Source organism: Erigeron canadensis, chromosome 1, assembly GCF_010389155.1.
Source record: "Erigeron canadensis isolate Cc75 chromosome 1, C_canadensis_v1, whole genome shotgun sequence".
In the NCBI taxonomy this organism is placed as follows: Eukaryota; Viridiplantae; Streptophyta; class Magnoliopsida; order Asterales; family Asteraceae; genus Erigeron; species Erigeron canadensis.
Window position 1 is genome coordinate 50,290,311 of NC_057761.1, and position 23,727 is coordinate 50,314,037.

The 23,727-nt window shown below is 32.0% G+C and overlaps 2 protein-coding genes across 2 annotated transcripts; one reads left to right on the top strand and one right to left on the bottom strand.

The window, feature by feature from the left end:
* Positions 1–861: 861 nt before the first annotated feature.
* LOC122607407 (brassinosteroid-responsive RING protein 1-like) lies at positions 862–1,657 on the bottom strand. The gene has a single exon (XM_043780377.1). The coding sequence runs from the start codon at positions 1,591–1,593 to the stop codon at positions 1,093–1,095; it is 501 nt and encodes a 166-aa protein (XP_043636312.1). The 5' UTR covers positions 1,594–1,657; the 3' UTR covers positions 862–1,092.
* A 16,132-nt stretch (positions 1,658–17,789) lies between these two features.
* Positions 17,790–21,534, top strand: LOC122585732 (BTB/POZ domain-containing protein At1g63850). Its single transcript, XM_043757859.1, has 2 exons — positions 17,790–18,828; positions 20,432–21,534. The coding sequence occupies exons 1-2, from the start codon at positions 17,875–17,877 to the stop codon at positions 21,356–21,358; spliced, it is 1,881 nt and encodes a 626-aa protein (XP_043613794.1). The 5' UTR covers positions 17,790–17,874; the 3' UTR covers positions 21,359–21,534.
* The last annotated feature ends 2,193 nt before the right edge of the window (positions 21,535–23,727 follow it).

The window sequence follows — 23,727 nt, forward strand, 5'->3', positions numbered from 1 at the left end:
GACTGTTTAATATAATTCAAAATACTTTATCTTCATAAATTAATATTTGAAGATTAGTTTTATTTTAGATTACAGGAAAAAGATAGATGTTATTCAAAGATGATTTTCGAAACTAACAAAGGTGTTTCTAGATTTAGAAGATTCTGAATAGAAATGTGATAATATGAGAGGGATCAAGAGAGAAGAGAGAAATGTTGGTAACCATCGAATCCATCACTATTTCGGATAACATTTCCATGGACATTACGAGTATTTTTTTTATTTCTTTTTTAACAATCAGTCGGTATGCGACATCAGATAAACCCCACCGTATAATGGTGAAGTCTTTAACGTACCCTAAACAACGAGATGTTGACCATGGGCCGTTACAAGTATTCGGAGAAAAAACCTCAATACTTGTCCTCACTAAGGATAGAATACATTTACATATCAAATCCAATATCAATAAACAAAACCATGTTTATCATTGTTAAACCCAAACCCCATTCATGAAAAAAATTTTAGCAAACAACACCCTTATCGTTTATTTTCAAAAGCTACATGTTTCATTTAACAAGCTATGTACTATGTTAATCCATTTTGATAAGCTAACTTTTATCAACCAGTAACATTATACATTTACCATTTATTTATATATGTTATAATTAAGTAATTAACCATCACTGTTGTTTTCCTTTTATATTACCGTACTATGACATTACGCTTAACTTGTCCAGTATTAATTAATAAAGATGGTAATTTGTGCATTCATACAAGATTTTCTTTATCCTTTTTGAAACAATATATTTCCATCCAATAAACTTGTACAGTATCAGAAAGGGAATAATAAACAACCCATATCAAAAAGTAAAAAAAATAAAGTGGTAAAAACGAACAATCAACATTTCCATTAACTCTTTCCAATGTCATACAGTAAGTATGTCTATACAATATATATGTAATATGCTTCTCTCTGTTTTTTTTTCCTCTCTCTTTTCATCTTCTTTTGATGATACCCAAATATACATTTCTATCCACATAACAAAAATATCAAAATAGAAAAGAAAAAAAACTATACCTACAATTATACCACTAATTACTTTTTATATGTGATTATAAACTAGTACTAACCAAAGATGAGTCAGCATAGTAATCAGTAATCCCAGAAGCAGCCCATAATCTTTCATTAAAAGAATCTTGTAAATCATCAGAAATAAAAGGTGTCCGACAAAGAGGGCATGTTTTTTGATCATGATCCATCCAACGGTCCAAACAACATCTATGAAATATATGTCGACAGTTTGTCAGCCGTCGGATCTCATCACCCCCTTCAAACTCATACAAACAAACCGCACAACTCTCTGGTGGGTCCACCAGGTCCGAAAATTTGACAACGGGTAGAAGCTCACGTATTAATACAGCTGATACTGAATGGAAATGGGTCGTGGATTCGGTACGGGTCGGGTCATGTGAGAATTCGGGTTCTAGGAAATCGCCTAGGCCCACAACGCGAAAAAATGTGGAGATGAATTTGCGAATGAAACCGAGACATGTTAGGAATTGGAGAAATAGTTTTGGGAGGAAGAGATCTGTGTAGCCAACTGGGAAACCCATATTTTTTGTTAAAGATTTATATATATGTTATACGTATGTGTATAGATTTTGTGAAGATGAGAGATTTCTAATGGAGATGGCAGGGGAAGAGAATATAGTGTATTTATATATGAAGGATGAAGGGTGTGAAAGTGAAAGGTGAGAAAGTTGAGGGGTAACAGATGTAAGTCGACAATGAAATCATTGAGATTGATCATGATTGTCATGCCAAGTAACTTTTAACTATCAAGATCATGTGAGGTAGTTTACATTGGTAAAAGGAAAAGAACAGGAAATGATTAGTTACCTTAATAAAATAGTTTAAAAATTTTCTAATTATTAGTGGAAAAATCAGAGATAAAATTAAGAAAATAAATTTGTGGATAACACATGTCACATTTTTAAAGTTTTAGGAGAGTTTTTAATCTAATCTTTAGGAGGATTTATTATTTTCCATATATTAATGGTAGTTTTTTTATTTCTTTTTTTTTTTATCACAGTTTTATTTTTCTTAACAAACTGTTTGAATAGATAATGCATATAGAGCTATACTCCTTTCGTTTTAATTGTCCTAATTTGACTGGTCGAATCTTTTTATTTTAACTTTGACCGTAAATATATGTGTTTGTGATATATCAGTTGAGGAAAATTATATCAATAAAAAATATATTTAAAACTCAATCAATTCATATATATTAATATCAAATGTTATATAACACAAACAAAAATATTTATGGTTAGAATGAAAAAAAGACTAAAAAACTCAAACTAAGACGGTTAATATGGGATAAATGAAGTAGTACATATCAAATATAGTGGTTTCGATCTCTTTCCATATGTGTTTCACTTTGTCTATGATTGAATTATTATCATTTGATTTATTTGTTTATTATTTGAAAAAAGTGGTTCCGATAAAGCTAGGAAAAAATTGGTTGTGATAAAGCAAAAGAAGAAGATAAGAAATTGGCTTATTTTGGAATTAATAACAAGCAACACTTAAAGTGAAAAGACATGTTTGTAATACGTTTTTCAATGTTGTTATTATTAACTTAAAAGTATCTATATCTATATATTTTATAAAACAAATTGACCTTTTTTATTTTAGAAAATTTAGCATTTTTTTATATCCAAAATATTCTTATTTTTTAATTCTAATTCTCCTAAACAACTCTTTCTTAACATTTTATATGAAAAAATTATATAAAATACTATTAATGATTAAATTACACTATCAGTAATTTATCTTTTAAAATATTTTCATTAACCTTTTAAATCAATTACTTTTATATCAATTATCAACACCACTCGACGACGTCTTCACCACCGCACCATCACCGTCACGACCACTGTCGCATTGTGCGGGTACCGTGCTAGTTTAGATTATGTAAATTGCCCAAAACAAGCAAGTCTTATCTTTGTTTAGTTATTGTTGATCTAGAGTCAAATCAAACATCATTTGAACATAGCCTATGACTTTGTAATATTCGTGTTTTATAATTTTTCGAAAGGAAGATAAAAGTTTGAAAAAGATCCAAGAATACTTATCTTATAAATCATGTACAAGAAAACAACACAAATTCATAGCAAGACAGCTGGTGGGTCAAATCTACCATCAAACACTGGAAAATCTATAAATTACTACCAAAATTACCAACGATTTTCAAGACATGGGACCATATGTTACAATTCATATCTATTTGTAATTTTGTATTGCAATGTGTAATGGCATCTATGGTGGTGGGATCCATTGGTTCCACCGTGAATCATCTTTTGCATGAATGAATACACCCAAAAATAAAAATTATAAATACTGAAAAATTAGGAAGTAAAAACAAACAAGCCAAAACAAATGGAGCATGGCTAGTGGGTTTTCGTTCATTTATGGTGTCATGGTTGGTCCATAAGGTTTGGCTTTGTTGCATCCATATTTGGTGGGTCTCTTGCCAAATTATTAGGTTTGCCCTTATTTCAATGTTTCATTAAAATTCTATGCTGAATTTCCTCTATTTATTTATTATTATATTTATAAATAAGTTAAGGATAATGATATATATGTCTAATTTATATGTCTAAAAATATGCATACCCTAATCAGATACACATATTTTCTACTTATTCTTTTTCATAATTTTTACCTTTGATCTTGTCACCTATGTAGCACCGAAACGGGGACGACAAAGGGGTACAAGAACGATACGGGAACAGGGAACGACAAAACTAAAAAATCAAGGATACGGGTACGGCAATAAAAAAAATACAAATATAAATTATATCAATTTTTTATAGAGAAATACTTGATACTTGAGAGATTATGTATAATTATATATGTATAATTCAATAATACATGCTTGGTTAGTGATCACTCATTGAATGTTTAGTTTTTAATTTTTAGAATAGAAAAAATTTAATGTTGATCAAATTGTATACAATATAACCTGTTTGGGTTTGGGGAATGGAAAAAGTTCATTAAAACCTTGATATTAATTAGAAACCGAATGAAAACTTCAAAGAAACGTTTCGGTATCTATAGAAAATTCAAGGGAGTGTTTCATATATGTTTCGTACGCGAAAACGTTTCTATGGAATTTCAGAAATGAGTACGGCTACCTGTTTGAAGTTTCGATGCTTCATAACTTGTCACATGACTTAAACTCTTTTTTAGACCTAGTTTTAGAAATATAAATTAATATTCATGTAAAATCAATCCATGGGGTCGACAAGTGCAATTATCATAACGCTATTCATCATGTAAGGTACGGACGGACCTATGTGGTCGAATAGATACCATAAACATTCTCACTAGAAAATTATTATTATATTATATACTACATTATTGTAAGATAAGATAAAATTAAAATATAACACGTGTAATTATTATTAATGTTTTAAAAAGCGGTATTTTAGTCATACCGGTGTGGAAAAAAATTTTGGTATTATTGAAATTATCGAAAATACCGGTCGGTATGACTATTTTAGTTTATTTTACTATATTATTATTTTACAAAATTTGTAACAATTTAACGAAAATAGCCAGAAAAACAAATATAATTCACTCAAAAATAATACTAAATACGTATTTTATAACAAAATATAAGGTTTAAATTCCACAAATAACAAAAAATAACATTAAAGTATCATAAAAAAATATTTAAAATTTTATTTTTAAAAAAATGAAAATACCGAGAATACCGGCCGGTATAAAATAGTGAAAATACCAAAAAAAATACCAGGATTAAAATACCGGAGTACTCTAGGATACCAGTAATTTACTGGTATTTAAAACATTGATTATTACTAGTACATAGTAGATGTATTTACCAAAATAAATTGTCAAATTGATAAGCCATATAAGACCAGGGTCGTCTCATGGATTTCAAAGGCTATGTTTTATACTAAAATAGGCCTCATATTTTAACAATCATTAAAACATAAGCCATAATTGTTCATATTCTTTTTGTTTATTTCGATAGATAAAAACATCATTACATAATAATGATAAAATAAAAATAAAGTAAAGATAATAATGATAAATAAACAAGAAAAATTAATAACAAACTCTCTTGACATTTTATTGGAAATAAAAGGAAAAGATTATGTAATTAAAAAAAAAATCACACTAGTTATGTTAGGTTCGAACGCATATGATTAAAAAAACTAGAAGAAAAAAACATTATCAATAGGCTAAATATAACATTTGGTAATATCCTTTTATATTTATTCAGATATATGGTTGAACCAAGAAAATTTTAGGCGTTTATAAAACATTGGGCTCTGCTCGTTTGTGCAAGTTGCACGTGTCCAAATCCGGCCCTGTATAAGACCAAAAGGAGTAGCCATTTAAGGGAATGTCCTCCCACCTATCATGTGGTGACATGTGACACTTACCAATCATGAGGGCATTCCACCCATTTTTTTTATATATATAATTTATATTGATGATATACCCTATATGCAGCCCTACCTCTGCATGTAAATCTACTATTACGAAGACTGCTTAAGGATGTTTTTGCCAAAAATACGAAGCTCACCTCAGTCAGGATAACGGAGATCAACTCCATCAGAATAACGGAACTCATCCGTCAGAACAGAGCTTGATGGTATTTTTATTATTTTTTTTGCTTTTAAATTTATAAAAATGTTGTACAAGTAATTATCTAAAAACATGCACACACTTACGAGCAGAGAACCCGGTCAATGTAGTATAGTTTAAGTGATAAGTTATAGGATCGTTTGCAAGGACGTTTGCACTACCTAATCTAGTAATATATGTAATTCTAATTGTTTTGGGGGTTGGTCACGATTTCCTAATAAACTAATACTGAAAAGTAAATATCCGGTATTACCGGGGCATGCTGTTTTTGAAGAAACAACGTAAATAATTGGAAAACCTAATAACAGTTTTAAATTAAAATACTTGTTTGGCATCTCCGATCTCATGGTACGACCGAATACTATTCTACCCGTTTGCTAGACTGTTGGAAACTTAATCACGACTCAGATTCTCGTTAGATTCACTTAGGCTAATTACCAGTGCTATCGTTAGACTCACACTGACCTATAAACAAATTCTCGTTAGATTCATTTTTTAAGCAATAATGACATAAAGTTTGTGTTACTAATTCATCTTTTAGTTACCCGACTTTTAAGCCATGACCAGATAATAATTATCTTCGGTGACCACAATGCTCGTTTCCAAGTCAAAAGATCGCGTCTAACATTGTTAAGTATCGTGTTCTATTCATCCTAATTACTATGGTTCTGGATCCCTCGGTTACAAGTGCATCACCTTTTACAACTAGTTATAGATCGACTAGTGTTTTCCATCCTAGCATATTAGTCCTAGTGTATGATCATAGACAATCATCAGAATTAAACTACTCCCTCCGTCCCAATTTAAATGTCATAGTTTGACATTTTGGGTCTTTCGTGCTTAACTTTGACCGTCAATATTTTTGTTTTTGTTATATAATATTTGATATAATATATATGATTGGATAGGGTTTTAAATGTATTTTACATTGATATGATTTTCATCAAGTAATATATAACATAAACAAAATTATTTACGCTCAAAGTTATGAAAGAAAGACTTGACAAGTCAAAATAAGACATTTAAATGGGACGGAGGGAGTAATATATTTAGATATAGAACCGATAATAATATGAAGAACTAGTAAAACATAGGTCTACGATGAACAGTAAAACACACTCCAACAGATTCTAACAAACAAAGTAAAACATTAAACGTCTACATGATCACATTGATCCAAACAAGTATTCATCCTACTAGTCTGACATTATTAAAGGAATAATAAAGTCTGAAAAAAAAGCAAGACATTGTTTATCAAACGAAAGTAAAATAAAGAGTAGATCTAGATCGCGAATGAAGATCGTAAGGTGTTAGAAGCTCCAAAACCTTTTTGGAATCTGCAACTACGAACTAGGGTTGAACAGGGGCGGCTAGGGCTCCTGAAGTGACTTAAATAGTGATTTAAGTCGGTTGCTGATATGGGCCTCCCATCGGCACTGGTTGGGCTTGACAGCAGCGCTAGGACCGGGCCAACGACGCTGGATGAGTGGGAGTGGCGCTGGCTTGGTTGCCAGCGACGCTAGGGGCTATTGTTTCATCTCGTACGTCTTTGTTTGGCTCTCGAATCACCTCTTTGTATCTTGTAACTTCATATGCCTTCATCTTGGGTTACTTGATGTCATTTACCCTCTCTCGCATCTTCCGTTAACCTACGTAAACATACGACTCATTAAGTACCCAAAGTTCCAGAATAATAAATCACTTTAGACATAGAAATGACTCAATGAGGCCTTTCGATAGGGATTTTTATCACAATTTGGATGCTCATCAGAGCTCCACCAAATATGGAGGAAATCTCTTATTTCTTCCTCCTAAATAAAAGGTATGTGTCAATATCCCTTAACCATTGTAAAATATTTAATTATATGACATGTAAATCCCTTAAACATGTCCATCGTATCTTTTCCTAAACTCTAGGGTAAAACCTCTATGACCTAACTTATTCCCCAAGGTGAGTTCCCCCTATAAATAGAGGTTCTCATCATTAGATGGAGACATGTTCTCTTCACCCTGAAAACATCTAAGGTGGTCGGCTTCTTTACCATAGGAAGTCTCCATCGCCAAACACAAACACCCCTGATACAATGGCGTAAAGCGGCTCCGTAGCACTCTAACCCGAAGGGAATCGCCAATAAATCATTCAGAACCCCTCCTTGTTCCTTATCGAAGGTCTATTCGATTCTTGGATCAAACAATTATTTTTAAAAAACTAAATAAAAATACTATTCTTTATTAAATAAAAAACACACCACACTAAAAAACTTTACATAAAACATAAAAGAAACTAATCAGAGTCGTCGTCGTCGGTGCTAACATATTCCCGGAGATCTGCGAGCGGATCGGCTGGAGGCTCGAAGTCATGTGGTGCGTTTGCCTAAAGTTGGTCAACCAAATCTGTCGTTAGCATGTTGTGGGTTTCACGGTTTTTTACGGCACACGGATTTTTGATTCGAACTTCCATTGGAGTTTGGTGCCTCCAATAATCCGGATTTTGGCTCAGTTCTTAGTCGTTGTAGTCTTGGCATACGGCCTTGTTTTCGTCCCCTAGGATCATGTTATGTAAAATGATACAAGCATAACAAACATCCTGTATAGCTTTTTTGTCCCAATATAGTACCGGCTGTTTTAGAAGTACAACAAAATCCAGCTCAATACCCTTCCATGCCGACTCTTGATTTTTCTTAAAATGTCTTCTTTTTTCATCAATCAGGTCGGAAAAGGTCTTCACAAATGTAGCATATTTTGAATAGATGTCGTCTGCCAAATAGTAGCCCTTCTCGTAATGGTTTATGTTTGCCCAAAACGGTGTTGCAAATAAAACATTTATAATTAAACACTTAGAATTAAACATTTAGAATTAAACATTCGAATTAAACATTTACCAGTGGGTGTCAATCCGTTTATAACTTCTTCAAGAATCGGCAATGCTTCGAACACATTGATATCGTTGTGCGAACCTTGCTATCCAAAGTACGCATTCCAAATCCATAGATTGTTGGATGCAACAGCCTGCAATATCAATGACGGTCTAACACATGCCCGCTTGTGTAAGTACTTCACCACGCCGCCAGATACATCTACCATGGTCAATGCATACAATCGATACTACCAATCATGCCGGGAAAACCAATAAGTTGTTCATGGATATCGTATATACGTTGCAGATCGGTCGGAGTTGGTCTTCGTAGGTATGTTGGTCCATAAATTTTCCAGATACCATTTTATGATAAAATGTGTTATATATATATATATATATATATAGGGAAAGATTATTTTGACAACTCTTAAAAAGGCAAGAACTTTTAGGATATGTCGCCTTTTGAAATTTAAAATTTAAAATTTATATACCATTTATACCCTTATAAGCATATGCCGCCTTTTCTTTTTCATTTTATTAACACTTTTCCCATTGTTAAATCTTGGCCCTTGGTAAATACAATTAATGGTTTGGATTTATTTAAAAGGTTTCTAAAAGTTCTTGCCTTTTTAAGAGTTATCAAAATAACCTTTCCCTATATATTATATATATATGTGTGTGTGTGTGCGCGCGCTATATATATACATAAATACGAATAAGTATATATATGTACTTTAAATAATTAACTATATATAAGTATATATTGTAAAAATATAATTACCAACACAAAATCGTAGGCATGCTTCCTTTGATGTTCGCTCAAACATCTGCAAATACTCTTCAAGAAAATCACTATTCACGTCGGATGCCAATTGACGATCTGCAGATGTACACTTTTGTACCCCGACGAAACCTCATCTCCCAGCACAGTCATATCTGGTCTGAAAATATGGTTACCTAGCCTCCAAATCACCGACTATCCGCTCGAATAAATTTTTTTGTCATACGAAACCTTCTTCTGAAATGTCTTGCGTTGTATCGCGGTTCATCAGCAAAGTAGTCATGAATCAAACGCGTGTGTGCTTCAATATGATCACGATCAAGTGGTACCATTCGGTGAATGATTTGGGCAGGTTAGTCAGCAATCCGCCATCTAACTAGTTCGGCAGCTCGAAGAATCACAATCTGGACATGGTTTTTGTAATCGACAGACCCGTTAGAAGTTGCAGATGATTCATCGGAATCCATATGGTGATTTTAGAAAAAGATAAAGAAAAAGATGTGTAAATATGTATGTAATATTTGTTGGAAGAACAAGATGAAGAAAGAAGATAGATAGATAAAAATGTGTAAATATGTGTAGATATATATATAAAGGTGGATGGTTAATTTTTCTTGAAAAAAACATTTTTTTGTGTTTTCAAAGGCAACCAACGGCCATATGGCCACAAAATGCCAAGACTCCGATTCAGACGCGTTTGAAATGAAACTGGGCACACGAATTAATGGGGCGGAACGCCCCCGGGACCGAAGTGGGGCGTTCCGGACGAAAAAGACAAAGAGGAATGGGCTACTCCGTTCGGTCTAATGTTGAAATTTACGAAATGTCTTTGCCTCTGTGAAAAAGTGAAAGTAAAACTTTTTATGAACGTTTTGTATATTAAATCTAGCTAGGATTTTGTTAGGTTTAGAACTATGTTTTTTATTTTTTTTAATAGCGAGTTAGTAGTTAGCGTTAACATTCGAGACACCAACTGGACAGTATGCGAAACTCGAACTCTGCATGCCTAGAATGAAACTCATGACTCTCGTGCCCCCCCTATATTCATTTGGTATTTGTATTTTGACATAATAATATATATAAATTACTTATACGTATGATAATTACTACGTATTTAATAAGCAATGTTCGGATCAAGTGGTTGATAATTATATATATATATACTAAAAACTAAAGTTGGAATGTGAGGGGGAGTTACTGTAGCTAAAAGTACTCCCCCTTTAGCATAATGTACAAGCCTTTAAAGCATCCAACATAATTAACGGACTTAACGACGGTTAGGTAACAGACTTAACGACTGTTAGCTGACGGACTTAACGACTCTTATTTCCTTTTTTTTTACTACATAACTTTTACTTTTAAACTTTCCACCAATTTTTTTTTTTACATTTCCCCTTTTACCTTTCGTCACATAGCTCTTGCTTTTTAAACTTTCAACATACAAACTTTATTTTTTGGTATAAAGTTTATTAACTTTTGTACTTTTTTTCATATAACTTTATTTTTAAACTTTGCTCTAAAATTTCTCTTTTATTTTCTTTTACGATATAACTTTTGATTTCTAAATTTTATACCAAAGTTTCATTTTCTTTATTTTGAACCATAACTTTTATTTTCTTAATTTTTGTCACGCAAATTTTGTTTTTCGGCTTATTGTTTTTTTAACTTTTATCACCAGAGTTATGTTTTTTTCCCGGGACAACGCCCGGGTAGAAATACTAGTTTTATCTAAACTCTAGATACAAAAGTCACGAGGTTTATCCTTACTCTTTGTAAGACCAAAGTTTGTTTTCGTAAGACCAAAGTTTCTTTTTACTTTTACCTTAGGTATACATTGAAAGTACTTTGTCTACCACATATATAGGTAAGACTGTTTCTCCTACGTTGTTAAAAATCATATTATAACTCATAATCCATAAAAAAACGATTAATTACTTTACATAGCAAACCCCATATAACCATGCAACTAGTTAATTACTTTCTAGTTATATTTTGTTAAGTTCAAATGATACTATGCATTTTTATGAAATTTGGATTTTGGAGTATGCGAGATTGATTGTGTGTAGGAAATAAGAACCAAGACACCTCACCCCATGGGGTCCGATCTAAGATATGTCTAATAAAACCAAAACATAATGACCCACATCAACCGATAAAGGTTAAGCGAAAGTTATAAAGGCATTGATTATTGATTAAATGATATATAATAATACGTGACATATAATAAAAAAAATAGACTGTACATGGATACCTAAATCTACATCAAATGCCCGACCGCTTGGACCGAAGCTCATCTTACCACTCCACTCCACTCCACCGGTCCACTCACTTGTGCTTCCTCTTTCTTTTTGAGTTTTGTCTTTTCCTTTGTCTTTGTTTTCATAGTTCCATACACATGACAATGGAGTGGATACGAAATGAGATGGTTTTTTATGTGATTCTTGTAGTATTCTACATATGTCCTTTAATTTATTATATTCCATATATATCTATACTATATAATAAAAGAAATAGCCTCTTTTATTTCACTTAACACCCCTTAAAATATTTTAACATATACTATCCCATAATATTAATGATTAATTTACACTACCAATCCTTTATTCTTTAATATATTTTCATTAACTATTTACATCAATTATCCACACCACTCGACGCCGTTTTCACCACCAACACTCAGCCCCCCACTACAACGGCATTGTCACAACCACCATCGCATTGCGCGAGTAACGTGCTAGTAATCTTTAATGTGAATTGACCCAAAATCTTTGTTACATGGTTGATAACTTGATATTAGTAAAAAAATATTATCTCGCTGGGTTTCTTTTATAAATAGGAGAAATTGTTAATGGCTTTAGTAATTTTTTTGTGTGTGAAGAATTATTGAGATTTGAGAATTTTTAGATTGTCGAAAGTGAATATCTCTATAATTGTAATCCAACGTTATCAGTGATATTTATGGCAGTTGATAATCAAGTCAAACCCAGTAAATCATTGCACTATTTGCCTTTTGTTGTTTATTTAATTATCAGTCATATATTTTCGTGTTGATTTTTTGTTTGTGGTCATTGATCCCAACATAATGTAACCATGATCAAGATAATTTAGTGTTCACACATCTTTTCTTTTCTCACAAGATTCAAAGTCGATATATTGTACGACAAATATATGAAGAGTACGTGGAGAAAAAAAATTATCCGAAAATGATTACGACGACACTTACTTAACTAGCTAGATTGCTTACATGTGAATCCGAAAATTATCCCAGATAATTCCTAAACTAGAAAAATTGATCATCACGTACACATCAAACTATACAGCATCTATATGTACTAGCCTTCCAATATATATAGCATTGAATGTATCTGGGATAGGCGGGCTGCAACCAAACCAAGTTTTAATCGACCAATTGAACTTGAATTATTATCTGTTAAAGTCTAATTAATACTCTACTCTTTATTGTTTATTTTAGTGTTAGAATTGAGTTTGAGAATGTTATTAGTATTGATATTTTGAAATAATAACATTATTATTGGTGGAGAATAAATTAAATATTTTAGATACCTCGTCCCAAAGAGTAGTTGGATTCTAGGGTACGTTTTAGACTTATAATTCTAGTATTTTTTTTTTTTTTTTTATCATAATATCTCCTTTTTCGTTTTAATTATTTTTGTCATAATTTTTGTCGAGTGTCTTATTTTTTAATTAGACTCTTACTTTTTGTGACTATCAGGTGTCAAAAAGTGGTTTCATTTCTCAAGGTGACTTGAGGATTTAACATCGCACACCACCTATACATGGTTGGTGATTGAAGGGCAATATTTCGTTTCTAGGGTGTTTGTTAGGGTGGAATGGAAAAAGTGAAAATGGAATGAGAATTACTTTCTTTGTTTGGTTACACAAGAGAATGGAAATGAAGAGGTAGAAAGGGGAATCATTTTCATTCTCATGATTCCTCCCAAAATGATGAAGAATGAAATCAAATTACCTTTTTTTTCTTTTTTTCTTATGTATTTAATTATTAATTTTAATTATTTATATTATGATATTATAATTAGTTTTTGTTAAAAAAAAAAAATTCATATTAATTTGTTTATTTTTTATATTTCTCTTATTATGATTATCTGTTGTTACCAAACAATGTAATTATTCTCTTTCCAAATACTCATTCTCTTTTCTACTATTTATGTTCTTTATTACATTTTCATTCTCAATGATTCCCTTCTACCAAACGCCCCTTAAATCCACCCTATAAAACAAATAACGTAATGGTAAACCATCTTTAAATGTAATTATAACGACGTTATAATAACCTTTAAAATCTTTATTTGCAATATTGTTCATATGTTATATCGCATGTAAAGTTGGTGGTAAAAGGAAATGAAAAAACAAAAATAAAAAATGTCACGTTGAATGTGACTTGGCTAAAACACTGTTTAAACATCATGGCAAGTAAATAACATTATGTAATCGTGTTTTTATCTTTTTACAAACCTTGCTAATTAAAAAGTTAAATGAGCAAAACGTTCTTATCTTGATTAAGTAAAAAAGATCCCACTTGCTTAATCTTAATTAATATTGTTCGCTTTCCAGCCATTGAACACATGTATAATCTGTTTATAATTATAAACTAATTAAACAAGGTTATGTAGTTTGTTTACTTCCAAAAATACCCCAGCTTTTTGTTAACAGGGTTTGCCTGCCACACCTTAAACTCTGTAATCAAAACATGGCTTAATTGTCATCTGCTAATCCAGCTTAGTTCACCAGAAGTTGTCTCACCACATGGATTAAATTTAATTGCCACCATATATAGTACCACTAAGTACCAAGTTGCTTGGTAAATGATGATTAAGCATGGATAATGCGGGGTAATAATAAGTACATACAATATTGATGCATTCTCTACGAGAATGAAGAACTAACTTTTAGTCTTATTATTATGTGTATTAGATTTTGGTCATGGTATACACACAGGTAAGATTATACTAACTATATATGCTAACATGTTTATTGTTTAACAGTTTGATCTATTTTTATCAAACGTGTAAGTTAACGTATAACTTAATCAACTCTATATTCAAATTAATAGTGTAAGTTCAATACATTATATATAATTTTTTTGAAATTTTAATGTGAATTGCAATTTTTAATTAGTTCATTGCGATATAGATTAGAAAATATACAAGATACTGAAGATGCCAGTTTTTTAAAGATTCTTCAAGAATCTATCGATATTTTGTAACATATTCAACATATATGTATGTGTATGCAACTCATAATGATACGCTACAAACATAAATAGCATTTAGTGAATAGTTTTTTACTATGACGTCCATTATTTGGTAAAAATAATCTTATTTAGTGGTCACTTGTCACAAAAAAAAAAGTTGGTGACTACAAAATAACCTTTACTTATCTATAGTGACAATGTATCAATAGTGACAATGTAAATTAATTAACAACTTAAAATCTGATCGATCTCAAAATAAATCACTTCCAAAATAACATTTTAAATATCAATAGTGACAATGTATCAATAAATCACTTCCAAAATAAACACATAATCATGTAGATACGCATTTTACAAATATTTCGACTAATTGTCATTTTACTGCATCTCTGTTTGACTTAAGCATTCCAATATTATTTATTGGGAGATGATAAATGTATCATATATTTTTATTAATTTACCATATTGTACAGGTTTTGTAATAGAATGTACAAATAAATAATGCAATAGTGTGGTTGATTTATTAAGTTGTATAACACGAATATTATTTCCCTTATTTATTTAGTAATTAAACAGTATGCAAATGATTAAAAATAAAACAAAATTATGCACCAAAGAACTGTAAATTAAATTCAATGCATTACGAGGAAATGAGTCAGAAAAGTCGGTTAAATGGCCATTTCTCATGTGAGCATGTTTGGTGTTCATCCCTACTGAGCCCTACCCTTTACTGAAAGCTTCCCACTTCACTTGTCTCTATGGCAAATTGGCAATCATATGACAATGGTTGTCTCTAACTAACGAAATTATTTATGGGCTACGTGTTTTTTTTTTAAATGAGTTTATTTTTATTTTTTAAATTAAAGTTAGATATATAAAAAAATATGATGCTATATCCACATATATCATTTTTGAATAAAATTGATAATAATAATAATAATACGACAAAATAAATCTATTATTACTACAATTCTACAAATATGATCATTTATATGTGTTACGATTAAAGCCCCCTCACACATTCTAATCAAATTTTCTAAAAGTCTATTCTTCTTAGTTTTTAGAGGTTGATGTTTTATTTTCGAGCTATCCTAAAAAAGAAGTAGCTAATTAACAAAGCCACATAGATCAAACAATGAAATTAAGAATTTTGTTAATCTTAACCTCTAAGACTATTAGTAAAATAAAATGTAGTATATCAACATACAACTATCTTTGAAAAGAAAGAACTATAACCACCATATATGATATTTTACCTATATGTAGCACTGAAACGGTACGGCAAATAGGCACGGAAACGATACGGGAACGGAAAACGGCAAAACTAAAAAATTTAGGATACGGGTACGGCAAAAATACGGCAATAAAATATATAAAAATAAAAATATATTTATTTTATAGAGAGAGAGAGACTTAATACTTGAGAGATTATGTATAATTATATATGTATAAAGTTATAATATATGCTTGATGGTGACCGGTGATCACGAATGAAGTTTTTACTAATCAATTTTCGAATAGAAAAAGCCTGATGGTGATCTCAATTGTATAACGTAGTTGGTTTGTGTTTGGATGTATGCATAGTTGCAAGCTAACAGTCGTTTTTGGATCATAAATAACTCATTGAAATCCTAATATTAATTCGATACGGTATGGAAGCTTCACAGAAACGTTTCAGTATATATGGAAACTTCAAGGAAGCGTTTCATAAGCGTTTCGTACAAGTTTCCGTTCCCATGGAGTTTCCGAAACAAGTACGCCTACCTGTTTGAAGTTTGGGTGCTTCATAGTGTTTTACTGCATTTTATCCATAGATTGTGGTGAATTATAAACTCTTAAATTAGTTAATAGTAGTTGGTAGTTACTAGCACATGATCTATCCCAATCTAGGGGAAATACGAACACTATTTTTTAGGGAAATTTTGGGCTGAAATTGGTCTAAAACTCCAAACTCTAATAATAAATATAATGGGCTTTTGTTTTGTTTAAAGTTGGGCTAGCTAACTATTAAGATGGGGTTTGCGTACATCTTGTCACTTGTTACTGAATCAAAGCCCACCAGGCTACTTAAATTCGAATAATAGCCGCATATTCATTTTATATAAACAGCCCAAGCACTCCAACTTCTTGCAATTCATCGAATACATGAAAATGAAAAATCATACAGTTCTAATTAATTGTTGCACATGTTTATGGAAGATTATATGTTTTCCTATGTTGCCTTTTAATTTGTTTTATAATAAATTAATAATAAACTATTATTGATGAATAAGTTGTAGTTTGTTCGGTTGGTTTCATCACAACAAATCGACTAACAACATTACATATACAATGGAATGGAAAAGGTGGTGGAAAGAGAAAGAGACAAACTTTTCATGTTTGGTTGCAATGGAGAATGAGAAAGAGAATCGAGAAGTGGGAATCGATTCCATTCCCTCAATTCTCTATAAAATGTAGAGAATTGATGGGAATAGATTTTTATTTTTTTTTTGGTTTAGTGATGTTATATATATTAAATTTAATTATTAAAATTTTGTATTTTTTGTATATTCATTCTCTGTTTGTACCAAACGACGGGATCCATTCTCTTTCAAAACACTCGTTATCTTTTCCACTATATTCATTCTCTATTACATTTCCATTCTCTTTGATTCACTCTTACCAAACGCCGCTTAAGACTAACAACATTATGGAATACCTCGCCTTTCATGTTTCAAATATTACATCTTTCTGGGTGACGAAATTCTAGAGGGCATTCTGAGCTAGAAACATACTACGAGTACTACGTATTACATTGATGAATCTTTCAAGAAAAGAACGTACTGTATAACTGTATTACATTCATGTAATATTGTAATGTATCTTTGATATTTTGTAGCCAATTAAATGCTATCATAGTATTTTGTAACCAATTGAAGTAACATGATATCTATTATTTACCCAATTGATATCCCCTTCATGACTGAGCAACCACCTTGGCACACTTGCACACTCACTAGTATGTGTGCGGCACCACCACCATCAGTATCAGTGTATCACCATCATCATAGCTCACACACACTATGTGACTATGTGTATTCATACTTGCAACAACAATCCTAATGGCTTGGCCCCCACCAATATAACTGTGACCTCTGAGCTGTCAGTGTGTCATTGCTTTCTCTCTCACATACAACTACCGTTAGAACACACACTACTACTATCTTGTATAAACCGCCAAATTTCCCACGTTATTATTAAAATAAGAAAAAAAAAAAAAAAAACCTAACATTTCTTTATTGGAAGCACAAAACAAATATACTTAAATTATTACAAACCTAAAAATAAACAAAAAGCCCATATATGTCTTCAAACCATCATAAAATTCATCTTCAGAAAAAACCCACAAGCACTATCAACTTCCGGCGCCGGCGACCTAAAGAAACCACCATTTCCACCACCACCGCCGTCGTAAACCACCACAACCACCCTTCTGTCGTCTCGCCAGAAAACAGTTCTTGGTGTTGTCCATCTGCTATATCTTCTCACAAACCAGCTCCCCAAACACAACCCGCTTCGTATACTCCGGTACCGGAATCTATTCCCGGCGAAACTCCGGTAAGTACTGAAAAGCACCAACTTTCTGACACCGTTTTAAATCTTGATAACAAAAACATGATTACTAATCATCAAGAAACAACATTCCCATCATCTTTTTCAAATTTTAACTCTGCTTTGACTGCCGGACTTTTGAATCCGATGTCTCCGCCGCTGCCGCCGTCCGCCGGAGATAAAACCCGATCTAGCCCGACCCTTTTTGAAATGATGGCTAATGAGCCTGAATGTAAGATCCCCAATAATAATACAAATAATTTAAATGGAAATAATATTATATATTCAAACATTAAAAAGTCCAACAACAATGTGATCCCACAGCCCATTATTGTTGACAAACAAGCACTGTTGCAACAAAGATTGTTGGATCTTTTATCTATTCGGAGCCCCGGGAGTCAGTTCAATGACCCGAATTCGAGTGATGTGAAACTTACATTGAGTTCTAAAGATGGTTTGAGTGTTTGTATGAATGCCCATAGGCAGATCTTGGTGGGCCATAGTCGGTTTTTCGCAGTGAAGTTAGCCGATTATAGGCGGAAAATGGGTCAACAAGGTGGTCAACCAGGTCAACCTTACATTGTTGAGATTGCTGATTGTGATGATATTGAGGTTTATATCGAGTCCATTCGATTGATGTATTGTAAAGATTTGAGAAGGAAGCTAATGAAGGATGATGTTCCTAGAGTACTTGGTATCTTGAAGGTAGATTGGACTATATTTGGTTACATTTTGTTTTGCTTACTTTTATGCTTAATAGTGATTTGGCGTTACCAGCTTAACTGTTATCTGCATAATATGTTTCTTCAATGTATGCAATTTCAACTGCTTGTGTGTTACACATAATTGATATTAAGAACTTATATGCCTGTTAGACTAGAATTATGATGTGGTGAGCTGATGATGATAAGATACCCGTGGAGATGGGAGTGGTTAATCGTAGACATATGTTCTTGTAAAGAACTCGAATTACAAGAACCTAGTATTCGCCTGATTAATTACTAAGCAGCCGATGTTCGAGGCAAGTAGAGCCTATCGGGCCTTGTTTCTTGGTCTGGTCAAAATCAGTCAAATTTGAATACAAAGGGATTAAAATTAGGTCAAAGATTGTTTAGTAATTCATGTAGAATAAGTAGACACAAGTCACGCAACCATGTTTATAAACTTTTTTCTTTGATTAAAAAATTATATATAAAGATTCCAACTAATTTTCGATATTTACATATAAGAATTGCAATCCTAGTACTCCCCGGCTAAGCCAATTACTAGCTACAAGGTCCCCGACCCCTCAACTATTGCTTAGCGGGCATTATAAAGCCAATTTGTTTGTGATAGGTGGAAGTAAAACGCTTTGCTATTATACCGCTATAGTTCATGAAAATTATAACCATGAATTTAGGCAATTTGCTTATGCGTTTTTATTCCATCTTTTGCATATCTTTCCCACACCCCGCTTATGCCTGGAGTGGGTGCAGTTGTTGCATTTTTTCACATATCTTTAGTTGGCAAATGTGTAAGGGCTGGTTGTTATGCACATTCTGCCCCCCAAAGAGGAAACATTTCACTTGACAGATAGTTCAGTAAGAGTTTTCATGAGAGATCAAAAACCTAAAGCATTTCTTTGGGTTCTGGTTGTTTTGAAAGTGGGAATTCCTTCAAACTGAGTTAATCCATTTTAGATTTTACGAATTACTCCTTTTCCATGAGAAATTGCATTTTATGACTTTGGGCATAGTTTGATTAAAAGTATGAGTAAATTGGTTGTTTCATTTGTTCTCCAGTTTTAAGGCTTGAATTGCGTACATATCAACAATCGCACAGTAGGATGGTATTTTAACACATAAACGGAGATTATGTATATGTGTTTAAAATTAGAGGTATCATAAATTCATAATGGGTGGGTTGGGTATTGGGTCAAAATTTAAATGGGTACTTTTTTGGGTATAGATTGTAATGAACCAATTTTGTCGGATTAACTTGACACATTTTTTTGGTCAAGTTTTTGATATAGATTATTAGCATTTAAAATTTGTTATAAACATTATATTATTTCAATAATTATAGTTATGTTATTTTGAATAAAAACTGTTTTACAAGGTACACTTTCAGTGATTTTTGACCATTCAACCTGTTTCCTCTCAATTTGTTTTTATCTACCAGGTTGACTTGGTGATGAAACATAACCTGAGTTGGCCCCTTAATAAATCATAAGAAAATGGTTTGAAATGTGCACATCTAGTTAAAAGTTAGCCTGTTTTATGGTTGTTTAGGACATCCAATAGGTCTTCTAAATTCAACTTTAACACAGGTGTCAGCAGCGATCGGATTCGATGCCGGAGTTTTATCTTGTTTGGAGTACCTAGAAGCTGCTCCATGGGCCGAAGATGAAGAAGAAAAAGTAGCATCTTTATTAGCTGAGCTTCATCTTGAAGGAGCAGGTGCCAGTGAAGTATTAAAGCGCGTTTCAGTTGATTTTACATCTGGGGTTGATGAAAGTAACAACAATGAAGAGGTTCTTCTTAAACTGATACATATCGTTCTTGAAGGAAAAGATGAAAAGGCTAGACGAGAGATGAAAGTTTTGGTTGCAAAAATGCTTCGAGAGAATTCGTCACACAACGATCTAAGAAAAGCATCTTTATATTCTGCATGTGACAAATGTTTGCTTTTGTTAAGAAAACATTTCTTGAAAGCTTCTAATGGGGATTTACAAGATGTTGTCCAAATCACACGACAAGCAGATAATTTACATTTTCTTCTTGATATTTTGATAGATAGACAGATTTCGGAGGATTTCTTGGAATCATGGGCATCATTGACTGAATTATCTGAAGTTCATTCTAAAGTACCACCACTTCACAGATATGAAATCAGTAGAGTAACAGCAAGATTATTTGTGGGAATCGGAAAAGGTCAACTTTTGGCCTGTAAAGATTCAAGATGTTTACTATTACAGACATGGTTGGTTCCATTTTATGATGATTTTGCATGGATGAAAAGAGCATCGAAAGGGCTAGATCGTCATTTGATTGAAGATGGGCTGGGAAATACTATTTTGACTTTACCATTATCATGGCAACAAGACATATTGATGACTTGGTTTGACCGATTTTTGAATTCTAGTGATGATTGTCCAAATATACAGAGAGCGTTCGAGGTTTGGTGGAGACGTGCATTTTCAAAAACTGGTCAACATTGTCCTGATAGGTCACAGCAGTTTCGTATTACAAATTAAAATTACTAGATTTGTTGAAATTGAGGATCGCAAGCAGCCTGTTTTGTCCGTGTGTTCTTCCTTTTAACTGGTGAGTATTTGCTTTTAGTCGAAGATTAACGTTTTATGTCAAATAGTTTGATGTAAAAATTCCATTATTGATCTTGATTCTTAAAAGAAATTTGAGCTTCATTCTACTTTTGCATTCTTAGAAGTATACTTATTACTCTTAGTGGTGGACAAAGTTCATATTGGCTTGTTTTGTGTGAGATTGAACCAATCCATTTGGGTTTATGAATCAGAAACCACCTTTCCTGACTTCCAATGCCATTTGGCATAGTTCTTATAGAGGTGGCAAGATGGATGGGTTGGAAGCATTGGACAATAGGTCAAAATGGGTTATCAGTTTAAACATGTCAGCTTTTTATATGGGTTGAAACTTGAAAGTGGGTTATCAGTTGAAACATGTCAGCCACATGTTGCGAGACGCCTTTAGGAGGGGTTTCCAAGTAGGATTAGTTTCCTGAAATGTAACTATCTTTGACCGAATGTCTATATTAGGAAAAAACTAAAGTTATGTGTATTGTATGTAAGCAACTCGAAAAAATGTTTATTGTAGGTAAGAAAACATACATGGCAATCATATACAGATGCCACTTGTCATATTTTAATTTGTTGAAACGAAATTCTTACATACAATAAACATTATTTCGAGTTGTTTACATACAATACACACAACTTTAGTTATTTTCTACTATGAACATTCGTTCAAAGTTTCTTACATTCCAAGAAACTAATCCCTTCCGAGTAATGCATCACCCCGGATACTCTAAGCGCTAGTTTATAATAAGGGTTAGTTTCCTGAAATGTAAGAAACTTTGAATGAATTTCTATAGTAGGAAATAACTAAAGTTGTGTGTATTGTATAACAACTTGAAATAATGCTTATTGTATGTAAGAATTTCGTTTCAACCAATTAAAATCTGACAAGTGGCACCTGTATATGGTTGTCACGTATGTTTTCTTACATAAACTTTTTTTTGAGTTGCTTACATACAATACACGTATAGTTTTTTCCTACTATAGACATTCGGTCAAAGATAATTACATTCCAGGAAACTAATCCCTTTATAATATAACAAATCAAACATATTTATTTAGGCCGTGAGACGGATACTATAGCTAAAGAAACCAATGATGCTTCACACCTACATTGTTTATGGCATTAATCTTCCCTTCCCTTCCATTTTCTTTTATTATTACTCCATTTTTTTTTTTAAAGGTATTATTATTCCCTTATTGCTTAAAAATTATCATCTCCATTCTCCTCCAATTTTCCTATAGTCTGTATTCAAGGAAGAAAAGGAAAGGGCAATAACTGCTATGCTACTTGTGATTTTTATACAATCTGATTTAGTGATTCTCTTACTCATCAACCCTAGGTAAATAGCTTAATTATTTTCTCATCATGCATATATAATGGAAATGAAATTCAAAACATTCCACCAATATTCTTAAATTAGAATTTGAATTCCATTATTTCTTATATAAAAAGTAAGTAAGTAACTGTTCAGTGCCACCTTCCGCGGGTTTGAGCCCCAATACCTCGACGGTGTATGGGGAGGTTAAGATGTAGGCAGACCTTACCTCTACCAAAGTAGAGAGACTGCTTCCAGTTTCTACCTAAATGGTAGAAAAGGTCTTCCAACCTTTGCATGGGATGAGGATCGAACCATGACCTCTGTCTCCAGAGTCATTAGTTCAACTGTCTTTTAATATATATTAAAATTAAAATAGTACAATTACTACTAAAATCTTAATATATTTACAATAAATTTAATTTATTTTTATATAATTAATTTTATATATATGATAGAACATATTATTGGATATATATTAGTTATTATTTTATTAGATAAATATTAGCTATTATTCTATTGGATATATATAAGCTATTATTATTTATTTATTATATTAAAATTATTGGGTAAAAAGTGTAAATTTGTAACGAAAAACAAAAAAGTGTAAATTAAAGTTAAAATTGAAAACAACAGTCAACGTTAAGAAATCATAATTTTATACTCATTGGATATATATTAGTTACTAGGTTTTTGCCCCGTGCGTTGCGCGAGTTAAGCTAAATTTCTAATAAATAACTCAAACAACCTTAATATATAAAAAAAAAAACGTTAGTGTAGAACGAACAAACCTTTTTTTAATTTCTTGTAACCTTAAACATATTATCCACGGAGATTCCAGTTATGGTTGTTACACATATTAGTAAAAATAAATAGTTACACCTACACCATATGGTTACAACAATATTCACCTTCACAAGTAATACATACCTATCATAATGCATTCATGTGTATATATGAAAATGTTTCATG

What these genes read in the sequence shown, in the direction of transcription:
- LOC122585732 (XM_043757859.1), top strand. Translation starts at nt 17,875, where the DNA reads ATGTCTTCAAACCATCATAAAATTCATCTTCAGAAAAAACCCACAAGC. An exon ending in GAGTACTTGGTATCTTGAAG is followed by an intron (nt 18,829 to 20,431) that starts GTAGATTGGACT and finishes ACTTTAACACAG; the next exon opens with GTGTCAGCAGCGATCGGATT.
- LOC122607407 (XM_043780377.1), bottom strand. Translation starts at nt 1,593, where the DNA reads ATGGGTTTCCCAGTTGGCTACACAGATCTCTTCCTCCCAAAACTATTT.